At 34.6% G+C, this 17,002-nt stretch overlaps 1 protein-coding gene across 14 annotated transcripts in view; it reads left to right on the top strand.

The window, feature by feature from the left end:
* Window positions 1-17,002, top strand: part of PARD3 (par-3 family cell polarity regulator) — a 714,454-nt gene that overhangs the window by 436,552 nt on the left and 260,900 nt on the right. For all 14 annotated transcript variants that reach the window (XM_008568729.1, XM_008568725.1, XM_008568720.1 and 11 more), the window contains 2 exons: window positions 8,873-9,061; window positions 9,959-10,129. In XM_008568729.1, coding sequence (XP_008566951.1) covers window positions 8,873-9,061; window positions 9,959-10,129 — 360 coding nt within the window. The remainder of the gene's footprint in view (window positions 1-8,872; window positions 9,062-9,958; window positions 10,130-17,002) is intronic.

The raw sequence follows: 17,002 nt of genomic DNA, 5'->3' as shown, positions 1-17,002 counted from the left end.
GCGCCGCCGCGCTTCCCAAGCGGCGCACTATCCAGTGCGCCACCGGGCCGGCCCTCAAAATACATTCTAAAAAGAATTAGTGGACTCTCCCTACTAAACTACAGGGATACACTGGGAATTCTTTGGGAACCTTCCTGAAGATCAGAAGACATCCTAATAGGCTAACTTCAGAAAGGTTATAGCTGTGACTTAGAAATTTAATGAGCTAGGCAATAAACATGGTTATTGATAGGATCATTTAACTAACGATTATAGTAGATCAAGTGCAGGCTACTATATTGATCCACTGTATGTTAAGAAAAAACAGTCGAGTTAGACAAGCCAATAGGAGACTAATGGGGGGATGAATCTGAGTTGTTACCTCTTCATCCCAAACTACAGATTCTTTGGGATAAACTCATCATCAAACATTTCTTTAGGCCTGTAATGGAAATTAATTTTAATACTGTAGAGAACACACATGGAAGTATACAAAACTTTGTAATTTTAGGTTTTTGTTGAAGATTTATGTTGACACACACTAGTCATATGTTGACTGCAATAGTTTGGTTTTGAGCATGAAATGTGTGCAACTTCTAGTACTATAAATGTTGACTCAAACTTATTTTAAAATAATCTTATTCCAAAATTGGGAGAGAATAATATTTTCATGATCTTACAGAAATAGTAATGATGATGTGTAGTGAATCTCTGAACCAGTTTTTAAGGTATTTATTTGAATTTACTGTTACTAGAGTAAGATAATAATTTCTTAATGTTTCGTGTATTTTCCTTTAGGAAATATATCTTAGTTATTTTTTATTATCCTTTTGCAGCATAGTGATAGAATTGATAATGTCTTGATAAATTTGATAATTGATAAATTATTGTATGAATTTTTTTACTATTGAACTCTTACAATAAAGACTTTCAAATATAGTAAAACTATTCTGGGTTAATAATGATATGTAATTTTTATTCTGAAATGTCAGATTTCCAGAAAGGTTTCAAGAGGAGTACAAAGAACTTTAGTATATCATTTATCCACATTCTCCAGTTGTTAATATTTTACCATATTTGATATATAATTTTCTTCTCTCTACCCCCTCTTTTCACCCAGTCCTCCCTATATAATTTTTTTCTGAATTGAGAATAAATTAGTCATACTTGCCCTTTATCCCTAAATACTTCCGTGTGTGTATCTTAAGAAGTACATCTTCCTATGTAACTGCATTATAGTTATCAAAATCAGTAAATTAACATTGATTTAAAAATATTGTTTTACTAGTTGTCCCAATGAATGTCCTTCATAGCGTAAATGAAGGAAGGAATAAATAAGAATAGAATTCTGCTCAATTTCCAATTTAGGATCATGCATGGCATTTAGTTGTCACGTCTTTTTAGTCTCCTAAATCTGGAACATTTCAATTTATTTTTGTTTTTTATATTTGGAGAACAAATTTCTTTGAGCCAATTTTTAATTTTTGAAAAAAATTACTTTAAAAAATTATATTTGAAGCAAATTATTTTGATAATGTCCCTCAATTTGGGGACATTTAAAAATGTATTTGGCATCTACTATTCAAATTAGAAAACAGCACAGTAAAGCCAGATGTGACATTTTAACTTTACTAATAAGAATAATTAACCTTAAAATATCAGCACAAACAACATACATAAATATTCATCTCACATATGGGATAAATTAAAATATAGAACTTAAAGTTCAGGGTGTGATTGGAGGGTTATTCTTTTTGCTAAAAAATAAAGATAATTTCTGTATTTTAAAAAGTCTCCTCTTCATTAAAAACATAAATCGTTGTTCATATTTGTCCACAATAGCTGCATATGATTTAATTACTGTGTGTTGAATAAGTATATTGTCTCTTTAATTTCTATAAAACTTTCTGCTGGATGTGAGAATATGATGGTCTTCTGCTGTGCCACGATTGTTTTAGTAGATAATCTCATAAACCTGCTGAGGATTAGGAGACCTCATCAGGTACTCATCCATCATCCATCCCCTCCCAGCACCAGCCCCTGCTTACCATATATAACCCTCTACCAATTTGTCCTCCCCAACATTGTGTTTTTGAGGAAGGAGTATTAAAGAAATGGTACCCAATGGACTTTTTTTATATTACAAAAGTAATGCATATTGACTGTAGAAAATTCAGTCAAGCACAGAAGAAAATCAAAATCACCTGCAACTCTCTGACTTAAGTGTCATCATTTTGATGTATATTTTTCACGGTTTTCTTCTTTACCTATATCTCTAATATATAAAATGTCCCAGGCACATAATCCTATGGCTAATAAATGTCCCACCCCAGGCATAGGTGAAGACGGACATAAATCCCTTCCTTGTGAATCTTCTACTGATATGGGATGATTGACATTCAACAATTTTTAAAAATAGGGTGTTGAGGCTTATGTTGGGTGACATACTAGAAGATATGAAAACCCACAGGGTAAAGCCCAGTTTCTTAGTCATAAATACTTTTCTGTCTCATGAAATACTTTTCTAAGACACTTTAATATTTAAATAGTGGGGCTGCCCAGATAGCTCAGTTGGTTAGAGCATGGTGTTACAACACCATGAACAAGAGTTCAGATCTCTTTCTGTCTCACTGCAGATGTAAATGACTGGCCAGCTGCCAAAAAAATCCCCAGAATAGTTAAATGGTGTTCCAGGAGTACAAAGAACTTTAGTATATCATTTATCTACATTCTCCAGTTGTTAATATTTTACCATATTTGATATATAATTTTCTTCCCTCTACCCCCTCTTTTCACCCAGTCCTCCCTATATAATTTTTTTCTGAATTGAGAATAAATTAGTCATACTTGCCCTTTATCCCTAAATACTTCCGTGTGTGTATCTTAAGAAGTACATCTTATTTATATGTAATCACAATTCATCTTTTAGGTTATATTACTAAAAGTAATATTTCTGGGTTAAGCAAAGTGTAAACTGAAGAGGCCTTTGATAAGGATTGTCAAATTGGCTTTCATAAATATTGTACTTTTTTATACCTTCATCATCGGTGCAAGAATGTGCCCAATTCAGCACAGCTTCATTGTCGGATATCGTTATTTAAAAGGAAAAATCTTTAGCAGTTTGTTAACTTTTGCTGATAGATTAATTTGCATGTCTTTCTTTGCANTTGATAATGTCCCTCAATTTGGGGACATTTAAAAATGTATTTGGCATCTACTATTCAAATTAGAAAACAGCACAGTAAAGCCAGATGTGACATTTTAACTTTCTAATAAGAATAATTAACCTTAAAATATCAGCACAAACAACATACATAAATATTCGTCTCACATATGGGATAAATTAAAATATAGAACTTAAAGTTCAGGGTGTGATTGGAGGGTTATTCTTTTTGCCTTGAAAAAAATTACTTTAAAAAATTATATTTGAAGCAAATTATTTTGATAATGTCCCTCAATTTGGGGACATTTAAAAATGTATTTGGCATCTACTATTCAAATTAGAAAACAGCACAGTAAAGCCAGATGTGACATTTTAACTTTACTAATAAGAATAATTAACCTTAAAATATCAGCACAAACAACATACATAAATATTCATCTCACATATGGGATAAATTAAAATATAGAACTTAAAGTTCAGGGTGTGATTGGAGGGTTATTCTTTTTGCCAAAAAATAAAGATAATTTCTGTATTTTAAAAAGTCTCCTCTTCATTAAAAACATAAATCGTTGTTCATATTTGTCCACAATAGCTGCATATGATTTAATTACTGTGTGTTGAATAAGTATATTGTCTCTTTAATTTCTATAAAACTTTCTGCTGGATGTGAGAATATGATGGTCTTCTGCTGTGCCACGATTGTTTTAGTAGATAATCTCATAAACCTGCTGAGGATTAGGAGACCTCATCAGGTACTCATCCATCATCCATCCCCTCCCAGCACCAGCCCCTGCTTACCATATATAACCCTCTACCAATTTGTCCTCCCCAACATTGTGTTTTTGAGGAAGGAGTATTAAAGAAATGGTACCCAATGGACTTTTTTTATATTACAAAAGTAATTCATATTGACTGTAGAAAATTCAGTCAAGCACAGAAGAAAATCAAAATCACCTGCAACTCTCTGACTTAAGTGTCATCATTTTGATGTATATTTTTAATGGTTTTCTTCTTTACCTATATCTCTAATATATAAAATGTCCCAGGCACATATCCTATGGCTAATAAATGTCCCACCCCAGGCACAGGTGAAGACGGACACAAATCCCTTCCTTGTGAATCTTCTACTGATATGGGATGATTGACATTCAACAATTTTTAAAAATAGGGTGTTGAGGCTTATGTTGGGTGACATACTAGAAGATATGAAAACCCACAGGGTAAAGCCCAGTTTCTTAGTCATAAATACTTTTCTGTCTCATGAAATACTTTTCTAAGACACTTTAATATTTAAATAGTGGGGCTGCCCAGATAGCTCAGTTGGTTAGAGCATGGTGTTACAACACCATGAACAAGAGTTCAGATCTCTTTCTGTCTCACTGCAGATGTAAATGACTGGCCAGCTGCCAAAAAAATCCCCAGAATAGTTAAATGGTGTTCCCGGAGTACAAAGAACTTTAGTATATCATTTATCTACATTCTCCAGTTGTTAATATTTTACCATATTTGATATATAATTTTCTTCCCTCTACCCCCTCTTTTCACCCAGTCCTCCCTATATAATTTTTTTCTGAATTGAGAATAAATTAGTCATACTTGCCCTTTATCCCTAAATACTTCCGTGTGTGTATCTTAAGAAGTACATCTTCCTATGTAACTGCATTATAGTTATCAAAATCAGTAAATTAACATTGATTTAAAAATATTGTTTTACTAGTTGTCCCAATGAATGTCCTTCATAGCGTAAATGAAGGAAGGAATAAATAAGAATAGAATTCTGCTCAATTTCCAATTTAGGATCATGTTCATCATCGGTGCAAGAATGTGCCCAATTCAGCACAGCTTCATTGTCGGATATCGTTATTTAAAAGAAAAAATCTTTAGCAGTTTGTTAACTTTTGCTGATAGATTAATTTGCATGTCTTTCTTTGCAAGTAAGATTGAACCTTTTACTTGAAGGCTTACTTATTGGTCCACTCATCGTTAGTGAATGGCTTGTTCACATCCCTTTCCCATTTGATGTGGGAGTGTTCAGCTTTTGGTTATTAATTTATCAGGGATTTATGCATTAAAGATATTAACTTTATGGAGAAGGGCAGATGTTGGGAGAGAAATCAATAAATTGTAGTGGGGTGATAAAACGTTTGCCGAGTCATTTATTTTTTTTGCAGAGCCCAAAATCAGATATTGCCACTCACTGTTGTAATTTTATGGTCTTATATGATTATTTGTGTAGACCGTGTCTCTTCTGCCTCTTCCCAATATTTTGTACATTCTTATCAAAATTTTCCTAAGTTGAGGCTCAGAGATAACTCTTCACATGATTACTTTTCTGCTGCTTAACGTGATCAACCATCATTTCCTTTTCTGTAGACACACCTGTGCTGCAGATTTACTGCAGACTTAGAGTGGCCTGTGGGCCAGTTGTGTCCTCACAGCTATTGGGACTGTTGTTTATGGAAGAAAGAAGACCAGCCTATGGTGGTGGCGGCCACTTGCATATATATCTCTGTCTCACTGCAGATAAAAGTGTACATCTTTTCTGCTGTTCTGAGAATAGTAGGAAAGTAAATAGCTTTCATAGGCTCTCTATTTCTAATATGCTTAGCAAAAATGCCCCTTTTTTCCTGGGCATTAAAAGGCAAAGGTGCCGATGGAAAAATGGGCAAAGGAAGAACTGATGGGTTGCTTTGATGGAAAAAAATCACTCAATGTATACAGACATGTATGTACATGAAAGACACATTACACATGCACTTGAGTGACATGACCACGCACAAATGACTCAAGAAGCAAGTTAAAGAAAACACATTTATTATATTTTTGTAGAAAGAACTTAGAAACAATTGATAATTACAGAATCTAGATGGAATAACAAGGTGACAGAAAATCAGCTACTGCTTTATATCAGAATTTAGAGATCCCCATACTAGTAAGACTTTGTGAAAGTTCTCCATAATATAACATGTTAAATGGTTTTTGAAGAACAAATTTTTAACATTGTGCCACCAGAGAATTAAGTTCTAAAAGTTGGCATTAATGTCAAGGGCCAAATGGGTTAATAACAGAATACCAAATGAAATATACACTCTCTCACTAAAATGTTTTTAATGATTATAATGACTTAAGACTTGATAAGGAAGCTGAAAAAGATTATTCCCATCATGCTGTTTTCATAATAAATGAAACTGTCCCGTGGAGGATGTGGTCTCCTTTAAAACAGGGTCAGAGTATGGCAGTTAGGAAATGATTCCAATTTGATTAAAATTTTTCTTCTCATATTCAGTCAGCTCCTTGTCTTGATTTTTCAAGTAGAAAAAAAAATGAGAATTTTAACTCTTAGTCTTAGTCAAAATCAGTAAACATTAAAAAGCCAAACTGAAGATCCGAATCAGTAGGTAACAGCTAAGAACCTTCCAGATTTGAGGCAAGTAAGCACACCGAATGATCAGGCATGAATGTATCCACCTAAGGACTATCTTTGTTTTTCATGTCTTTTCAAATGCAGTTTTTCCAGGAATATAGATACAGATTGACAGAGTAAATTGTGTCTTTCAGTTACTTCTGAATTGAAAGTAGAAGGGGACTAAGATGTGTTTTGATGCTATTTTGTATTTTAAATATCAAAATTTACGTATGCTTTGTGCTTCCGTATCAGATTATATTGAGGTAGCACTATTCTTTCACACAAAATAATTATTTAATACTCTAATTCTTTCAAACCACATGGATAAAAATAAAAAGTAAATTGATTGCTTAGGTCTGTAGAGCAAAAAGTATATATGAACATAGTGCTGTGTATTAAATGTGTAATGTGATATCTGTATTTTGATATGAGTATTTGATCATAATTTCTCCCCAATACAATAGTTTATTTGAGTTATAGTTGTCCTCTGGGAATATTTTAAATATAAGAGAGTTTTGCAATAGCAGGCTTAGGCTTTATTTGGATTTTGATGCTAATATGTGTTTACTTTGAGTAGGTAGCATAGTTATTGCCCTGTATCTTTTCAACTTGTATGTTTTGCATTTTTTATTATACAGTTTTCGTGTCTTGAACACATTAGCCATTTTATTTAATTGACGTGTTCCTTCCCTTAATGACTAAGAGACCATGCTTGAAGATGGCAGAAAAGATGTCTTACCATAAAATGTTAACATTGAATGTTAGTAAATTTGAAATGTCACTTTACAAATGACATTATTATGGATTTGAAAACTTAAAAATAGTATATCGTTTGTATTATGATAATCTAAAAAAATCACAGATAAATAGTATCCTTCCAAAAATTATGTAATCTAATTGAGACAACTGAGATTGCGTGTTAAATCCCCCAATTTTAAAATTATTTTATCATTATATTGATTTTAATTCTTATTAGAAAATTTAGAAAATATTGTAGGAGGCAAAGGAAAATATTGAAATCTACCCACTTACCATCACTTTGCAATACCCGACTTTTATTTGTGTAATTGAACATTGTTTAAAGGCACAGTTCTGAAGGATGCATTAAATTCCAGCCTAATTGTATGCCATTTTATGTCTTGCCATTCTTCATTTATAATTTGATAATTCCAGCTTGAATAACTAAGTAGATGCTGTAGAAATAGTTCCAAATTGGAAAAAGAGGAGGAGGAAGAGGTCATAGGACTAGATGAGGCATTTTGTTTTGGTTTGTAGAGCTTGTGCCACGTGTCCATTACATGGCTGGAAATACCAAGCTTGAATTAGAGCCCTGGCCTCGCCAACTCAGAGATAACTAGCACAAAGATGGTGGTTGAAGTTGGTGCTGTAGGGGGGATTACTGAAGAGGAGCTCAGCAGACAGACTGCTTTCTCCGCTGGAGTGTAACATTTCTTAGTGACAGAATATGTCATCTCCCTGCATTTCATTAGGGTCTACATTGAGCTTTCATTTCTTCCTCTCTGGGTTAAGGGTGATGAGCAAGAATTTATATATCTAAGTGTGTTGTATTGTAAAGTAGTCTTCTTCTGTACTTGGCAATGACTATTATGAAAGTAAAGTTTGATATATACCTAATTATTTAAACAATATAGCTTGAGTAATATTCCCCAGCTGTATTATGTAGGTACAATATCCTGGAAGAATTTTCTGTGTTGCCGTCTATGTGTACTTTGATGATGTTTATCTGTACCTTGCCTCACAGATGGTGAAGGTTAAAACTCTTTAGTGGCTCTCTTGAACCTGATGAGTATTTTTTTCTGCTGACTTTGTATCATTAGGATTTGTTCTTGTTGTGAATAAAAAAAGATACACCATTAGTGAACATTGAACTATTAATAACATTGAAAATTTCTAATGAAAAAAAAGGGACAAATGAATTATATTTGTTTATTTTGACTCCTGTTATTATTTTTCTCTTTTGGTTTAGAATAAATAAACAGACATGCACAAAAAAAAACAAACCCTAAACTCTAGGAATCTATATGTCTTCAGTGCTTCCATTACATTTCCCCCTGTATTTCTCAGACTCTGGTTTAGGTTTGTTTCAATATTGAAATAAGTGCCACATAAAAATATTAACAGCTGGTTCCAGGAATCATCTGGAGGGGATGCAGATGCACTGTTATCATGGATCTTGTCGTGGAATGTTGGTGGAAATATTATGCCTGTTATGATTAAAGAACTGCTCATTAACAATCATTAAAAATAACTGTGAGAAGGAAACATTGGAATATAATGTGCTGTGCAATTTTGTTCCCTATTAGAAAGCAGAAGATGAGGATACTGTTCTCACACCTGATGGCACCAGGGAGTTTCTGACATTTGAAGTTCCACTTAATGATTCAGGATCTGCTGGTCTTGGTGTCAGTGTCAAAGGTAACCGGTCAAAAGAGAACCATGCAGATTTGGGAATCTTTGTCAAGTCCATTATTAATGGAGGAGCAGCATCTAAAGTAAGCAAATGTCCATTTTATCAATCATATGCTTAATATTAACAAAAACGTTTAATTGCAGCACTATTTCTATTTTGGAAGTGTATACAGTTAACAGATGTTTTCTGGTTTCTTTATAATACCCCATCCATGATCAAACGACTCGGAGAAATCTCAGTGATGTGTCATTTTGAAATGGAGTCCATGACTTCACCTCTTAATTTTTTATCTCACAGAACCTGCATCCCACAGTCATGCTAGTTAAATGAAGATAATCTATGCAGAGCCCTAGCGTAGGTCCTGGCACGGAGCTGGCATATACTGAAGGCTAATTTTTCCCCTCCCCTTCCCTTCCCTGTTTGTGGGTCACTTATTCTGTTTCTCAGCCTGGAGAAAATTTCCTGGCTGTTTGTTAAGGGAGCACTTCTCTGCAATAGTCTAATAGCCTTGAACTTTTACATGTCTTGGGTTGTAAATAACCTCTATGGGGTTTGTGGGTCACTTATTCTGTTTCTCAGCCTGGAGAAAATTTCCTGGCTGTTTGTTAAGGGGGCACTTCTCTGCAATAGTCTAATAGCCTTGAACTTTTACATGTCTTGGGTTGTAAATAACCTCTATGTGTGTTTCTGGAAGCAAGAAAGTAATCACTTTGTGTCCTTTGAATTAGTATGCTATTTTGGTAAACAGATTATGATAATGACTTGATTTACAAATGTATAAATGATTGAAATAGACACAGGTTACAATGGCTACTTAGACATTATTATGCTAGCATTCAATTGGGCATAATCCATTAGGATTAAAGCCCCCCCCCTTCCTTTTTATTTGCTTGGTTTTTATTTTTTTAACTAAAGGGAAATCAACTTCTTTTATAGCAGACTATTTACTAGCACTTATTTTTACCTGTTTTCTTCCCAGGATGGAAGGCTTCGGGTGAATGATCAACTAATAGCAGTAAATGGAGAATCCCTGTTGGGCAGGACAAATCAAGATGCCATGGAAACCCTAAGAAGGTCTATGTCTACTGAAGGCAACAAGCGAGGAATGATCCAGCTTATTGTCGCGAGGAGAATAAACAAGTGCAATGAGGTAAAAAATTAAAAAAAACAAAAACAACACACACACAAGGCACTTGTGTCTGAAATTGGAGTAAGACTCAATTTCTGTCCTAAAATTGGACAAGGAATGACAGGTTCTGGGATGTTTCCTCAAAAGACTGTAAATTATCTTTGCTTGTTGTAGTTTTATTGTTTTGTCTGTGGATTGTGATTTGTTTTCTTAATTTTGTGATCAAAATATTCCTTGAGTATTCCTTAGTATTCCTATTGCCAACTGAATAAATCACACTGGGCTCTCAAAGGTACCTTGAGCTGAATTCTCTTTTTGAAACAGGGCCACGTGTTCTTCTCAGAGCCATAGTTTCTCTTCTGTTTGGCAGAGTTATATCGGGAGGTTTTAATCCTGGGGAGAAATCATTGGTTATTCATTTGCTTATCTAAAATGGGATGTCTCTTTCAAAGTCTCTAATATGGAACAGTCTGGCTTTCTCACATGTTGGTGTTCTCTTGGGAAGTCAGCAGTATTGTAAGCCTCTCCATCTCCCCCAATCTCTTCTTTTTCCCTTATAGTGGGGTTGCGTCTATTCTTCCTGAGTGCCCGCTTTCCCAGTGATCTGTGCTGCATAACACCATGGGTGGTTCTAAATGGTGCCGCAGTATGGAATTAGAACTGAGTGGGAAGACATGGGACATCCTCTCTTGAAGGGTGTGATCATCTATTTTCCCAAATAAGTAATAACATACTTTCTTGTTAAGTGGAGCATTTGAAAGTTCAAAATAAATTATATGCAGATTTGATAATTAACATTCAAACCTGAGAAAACTGAATTTTATAGATCTATTATAAATTATGTGCCATTTATAAAAGAAATAGATCAGACCAAATAATTTGCAGAGAAGAGATTGTTGAAAATGCTAAGTTTGTTGTTTTTGTTTTTATTGATGCTTAAATCCCCACATTTAAAAATCAACTAAGGTAAAATTACTAGCAAATCATACAAACTGAGAATTATATCTAAATTGTTTAAGTACTTTTTAAATTTTAAAACCTCTGTATAATAAATACATAAAGGAAGCCTATTAGTTTGTGATGACCACACATCTGAGCCTATAATATAATCATATTTTGCAAAGAAAAAATATTTTTGAGCTCAGTGGGTAATCAGTGTAGAGGTGACCAATTTTCAAAGGTTACTGACATCGACACATCTGAGCCTATAATATAATCATATTTTGCAAAGAAAAAATATTTTTGAGCTCAGTGGTTAATCAGTGTAGAGGTGACCAATTTTCAAAGGTTACTGACATCGATTTATTTTTATATTATTTTTGCTTGTCAAATGTAGAATGAGCTAACAGTAATTAACAAATTAATTTCTACAACAAGAGAACAATGTAACCTTAACTAAAAATCGCAGAATGAAAAAGAGTGAGATATAAACACTTTCATTTATATAAGATAAAAATAAAAGCCAATCCCTCAGAGTAGGCTACTGGACTGATATTTTGAATAATAATTTTTATTGGTCATCAAATTGGTAACTGATCTTTTTAGTATAATCCCTGCAAAGTGCTACATGGAAAATTTCCAACAGTAAGTGTACAAGACACAATATTCTTTATTAGCTTTTTGTCTTTTGGCCAACCGAATACGTTCATGTTCTACAGGACAGTATTCATTGCACTGATGTTTATTGAGCAGCTACTATATGTCAAAAAATGTGTTAGGTCCTGGGGACCACAGCAGTGAATAAAACAAATGGGGTGCCTTCTCTCACAGAATGTATACTCTACTGGACAGTAAACCGTCTTCTTGGTCTCTTTGAAAACAAACCAAGATTTGTAACACTTCTTAAAGTTTTCCTTCATAGAAAACATTGAATATTATAGACGGAATTAAAATATCAGAAATGAACTGAAGATTAGCATTCTGTTTTCATTGACTCAGATTATTCCCTAGTTTTCCCCAAACAATAGCAAAGTAAACCAGCACCAGCCTGAAAATGTTTTGATAAAAGCACTGATTTTATTCCCTGTTGTCCTGTAAGAGACATGAAATTAGAATCCCACTGAAACATTTCTGTGTCTCATTCATTTCTGCTTATGAATTTATGTGAATGAAAATGACTTAAGTAAGGGAACAGCTGCAATAGACAGTAATAGACTTTAGTATTCAATATTCCTTATGGTATCATTTTCATACATTGCTGGTTATTACTATTTCTTAGAACAGAGTAAGCATATAAAGCAATTATATCAAAAAATCTTATCATGAGTGCTATGCTATCTTGTAATACTAGTGAGAAGCTTTTTGTACTGACAGGGTTTAAGTAAAGAATTATATGAAGACAGAAGAGCTCAGTTCAGCTTCCCACAAGGCACAAGACATGATTTTGTTGCGGTTGTACTTATGTATTACCCCGATTCACTGGGAGGGTATGTGTAAATTATATGATAGAGTAAATATTGATAGAAGCATAGGGCGTCTTGCTGTCATGAATGAACCTCAAGCCAAAATAATGGGCTTGTGTTCTCTCCTTCTGGATCTGTTAGTCTTTGAGAACATCACAAAACTGTATTTTACTATCTCATCTTTAAATCAAAGGTTTGCATACTTAATTTCAAGCTAAAGAAGATGAGAATTTGCAAAAGAAAAACTTTTGCACTTTGTCACATTTTTCCTTCCTTTATACTTGGAAGTGATGTGTATTATCTTCATATGTTTTCCTTAAAATTATTTGTCAACTCTCCTCAGTAGGTATCTTAAAACCCCATGTTTCACTTGTATTTGTCCCCATACAGCACATAGGAGACGTTTTCTGGGGGCTGTTTCTCAGTCCATTTCGCTTAACCTTTCAGGAATCTTTGAGCACCACCTGAAACAGAGACAGCAGGTAATCTCTCCTTACCCGCTCTCTCTATTTTCCTGCTTCTGGACTCAGGCTCTTCTCTCTCCTCTAAAGGTTCCTCTTTTCTGCCTGTTCTTTTATTGTGTGGGTTTCCCAAGGCTCTTCTGGGCTTTCTTCTTACTCTGCACACGCTCCCTAGCTGACATCTCCCTGGTCACTCCTCTAAAGGTTCCTCTTTTCTGCCTGTTCTTTTATTGTGTGGGTTTCCCAAGGCTCTTCCTGGGCTTTCTTCTTACTCTGCACACGCTCCCTAGCTGACATCTCCCTGGTCGTTTGTACCACCTGTGTTATGATGAACACCATACTCCTGTTTCCAGCTCAGTAGCTCCAGAACCCTCTATCCAGCTGCCATGAGCTATTCACTAGTGTGTCTGCCACGCACCACCATTTCTTCAGGTGTGGAAGCCAGAGATCTGGGCTTACCTTGCTCTCTCAAATGCCTTGGTTATTTCCCCATCATCTCACCAGGCTCACTGCTGCCACTTCCTGAAGGATTTCTCTGCAGTCAGGCTTTCTCCCCCTTCAATCCATTCTCTACATTGCAGTGAGGGATATTTTTCTGCAAAAGAAATTGATCATGTCACTCGCTGCTGCAGTTCATTCAGGAACTTTCCATGTCTCCAGGAGAGATGCTAGGCTCTGTCATGTGGCCTGCTAGGACATGCCTCATCTGGCATCTGTGTCCCTTCAGCCTCTCCCTGTGCAGTCTCTGCTCCAGCCACTCAGCGCTCCTTGTAATTTCTCAGATGTGTGAGACTCTCACCTCGAGGTCTTTCGCTTGAGTCTGCCCCTTGTCCTAGCAAAGACTTCACAACTTTTTTTATTTCGGTTTTTTTTCTTTAAAGTATTTCCATAACCCTGTGTACTTAACTTCACCTAGCAGCTATCACATGGTCATGGTTTCCTCTTTGTAATTACAAATTCTGAGACTTTCAGGACCTTGTCCGTTTTCCATGTACCTAACTATCTGTCACTGGTATCCAACCCAGGCCTGACATGTGAATACTGACTGAAAGATAAGGGCACAACCCTGGAGAGTCTGGCATTTTTCAAAGAAAAAGAGAACTTAGTATTAGAAACTGAAATTCTAAAGTAACCATCAGACAAGGTAACAAAATGAATTTTTTGGCAGTGATTTCTGGATTTCCTTTGCTTTCCTACTTTCCTTAGGTCTAATGCTCCTATTTAATTATGTATAAAAACATTTGATAAGCGATTATTGTTCCTTTTTTATTTTAAGAAACAGAAATGGCTTCCCCTTGTTTTATGTTTCCGAAGGATGGTTTAACTTTTTTAGAGAAAAATTTTTTACATTCTGGCATTGTTTTGGCTTTGAAATATACAAAGCAAGAAGAGAAAAGTTATCACTCACCCCAAAGGACAAATTTGTTGAGGACTTTGAAGGAGAGAGGAGGGAAATGGGAGGAAACACCAGGCATTGTTTCTTTAATATTAAAAATAACCTGTACATGAGAATTATGCCGATCGTAAATATTTTAAGGAAGTTAATATTTGTTAGAAATTACAGTAATTCGATGTAGCTTCCAGTCATTTCATTACATGTGTGTTAGAAATGCTTTTTTATAAAGCCTTGTCTTAGTACCAGTAGGGAATATTACCAGGTGAGCTTTTGTCTCAGACCCCCTGTGGAGGGATTTAGTCATCAGGGACCACTTTAACATGAATTCTTTCTCTAGGTTTAATCCTCTTAGAACTAGAAAGCTATATTAGAATAGGAAGGGTCCTAAGGTATCATTTATGATTCTCTTCATTTTATGTATTATGAAATAAATGCAGAGAGGTCAAATGATTTGCTTAATGGCTGCAAGGCCAAGGTCATGGCGGAGTAATTTAGAGTAATTTAGAAGCAAGGTGTCTCTCCCCTCTTACGCAAGGGAGTGCATCTGGTTGACGTGATTGTGTTGTTTAGGCCATTTATATCCCAAATGTGTTGAGGAACAATGTACAAAGAAAGCTTGGGCTTTGCAATCAGATGGAATCAGTTAAATTCTGGTTCTACCAGGTACTGACAGAGTGACTTGGAGAGCTTACTCCACCTGTCTGATTCTTGCTGTCGCCCACATGAGAAGGCGAAAGAAATTAAATGTGGTCCTGCATGAAAACAGAACCTGGAACTGTACCCCAAAAATCCCTCCACTGTCCTCCAAAACTAAAATCTGTCTTTTCATTCGTTGCTTTGTGTTTACCTGTCCTTTGGATGCTAGTATTTTCTATAATGTATAATAATTGTAATCCAGATTACTGTCTTTTAATTTCAACACTGTGCTGTGCCCTCAGTTTTCAAGGCCTGTTTCCACTTGACCTAGTGTGTCATTTTAAGGAAAATCTGAGTCATTCACTTTTCTGAGGAATGAATTTATTAATCTAATTATTCAGTGAGTACCTGCTCTATGCCAGGCATTGGGGATAAAATAGAATATGTTCATAAAGATTGAAATATCAAATAATAAGATCTTGCCAGTTACTAACTAGGATCCAGTTTTAGGTTTGCTGAAGGGGATTAAGGCCATAGCTATGCCAACTTTTCAGTGTTTATAGTGGAAATGGTGGGATACATTTTCTTTACGTAATGACATTTTTCAGCCCACTCATGCATACTTACCACAAAATGAGATTGTACTAAATCCCATAGAAATTGTATTAGTCTTTTAGAAGAAACCAAGATTTTAACTTTTCTTAAGAAAAGAATATGCCAAGTATATAATGAAAAGCATATTAATTGGACAATATCCCATTTTTTGTTATTAAAAAGCATTTGTTATTTTATGATTATAAAAGCAATATATGATCATTTGAATATCTTTTAAAACTGTGTATTAAATTTACATTGCTTTTAGATATTAAGGTCAGTCCCAATTTTTATAGCTTTGTAAATAAAGTTATGCCAAATATTCATTCATATGAATCTTTCTTATTCACCTAGCTTTTATTTCCTTGCAGTAGGGACCACAAAATAAGAAAATAAGATATTTTTTGAACAGTGATACACGATTCCAAATTACTTTAGCAAAAGACTGTATCGCTTTACACTCCTACCGATATGGGTTATCTTATTGCAACCTAGAGCTATTTTTGTTCTTTAATAGGTGGAAAGGCTTTCCTAGGGATAGAGCTGAGGCGTCAGATTGCCTACTGCTACTTGGGACTGAATTAAGGAATTGAAGAAAATTTATTCACTTGAAACGACAGACAACAAAATGAAGATTGCAGTTCTGTTTACTTTGGTTTCATCTAATTAAGCTTAATTTTAATCAGGTTTTACAAAAAGGAGCCTGCAAGGACGTGGGAGCAGCCTCCTGAGACCACTGGCTCTGCCTCTCCTCCTCTGAGCTGCTCCTGTGCTCTCTGACACATTTCTTTTTTCTTAAACTCATTTTCTTGCAACAACAACAAAAAATCATCAAAAGATTTAAAACAAAACTGTGTACCCCAATCAGGTTTTTAAAAAGAAATTAAAAGGCATTGTATCTTCTGTTAAATATTTATGTAGTAGACTATTGAATTCTTTATTTAAATCTCTTTTTTGAGATGCAAATTAGACATGGGTAGGGAGGTAAAGGAGGTGGAGAATCTTTCCCATGGAAATGTTCAAGTGTGTGGCTCTTATTTTTTTTTCTAGAAAGCCTGCATGTACTTTTTTTAAATGGGATTTTTATTTGACTATATAAAATTTTAAAATAGCCTCTTGGGATATTTTGGAATTTCTCCCTCAATATATAAAAATTTTATCATATAGAAAATTGTAGAATTAAATATTTCAATTAAATGTCTTTTTAAAGCAAACTTGATATGTTGTTTGTCTTCTTATAAAATGAATTATTATATAGCAAGCAGGACTTGTATATACAGACTTGTATAGCAAGTCTCTTTAATGTATTTGCTCATTTAAAAAAACTCAAACATACTTGTTCTTAAAGGTATAAGGTATTAGTTTTATTTGTTTTTTTTTTTTTTTTTTTTACCTCTCCAGAGTA

This window comes from Galeopterus variegatus, unplaced genomic scaffold, assembly GCF_000696425.1.
Source record: "Galeopterus variegatus unplaced genomic scaffold, G_variegatus-3.0.2 Scaffold436, whole genome shotgun sequence".
Taxonomy (NCBI): domain Eukaryota; kingdom Metazoa; phylum Chordata; class Mammalia; order Dermoptera; family Cynocephalidae; genus Galeopterus; species Galeopterus variegatus.
Note: the sequence above shows the minus strand (reverse complement) of the source record. Positions and strands in the feature narration are given on the sequence as shown.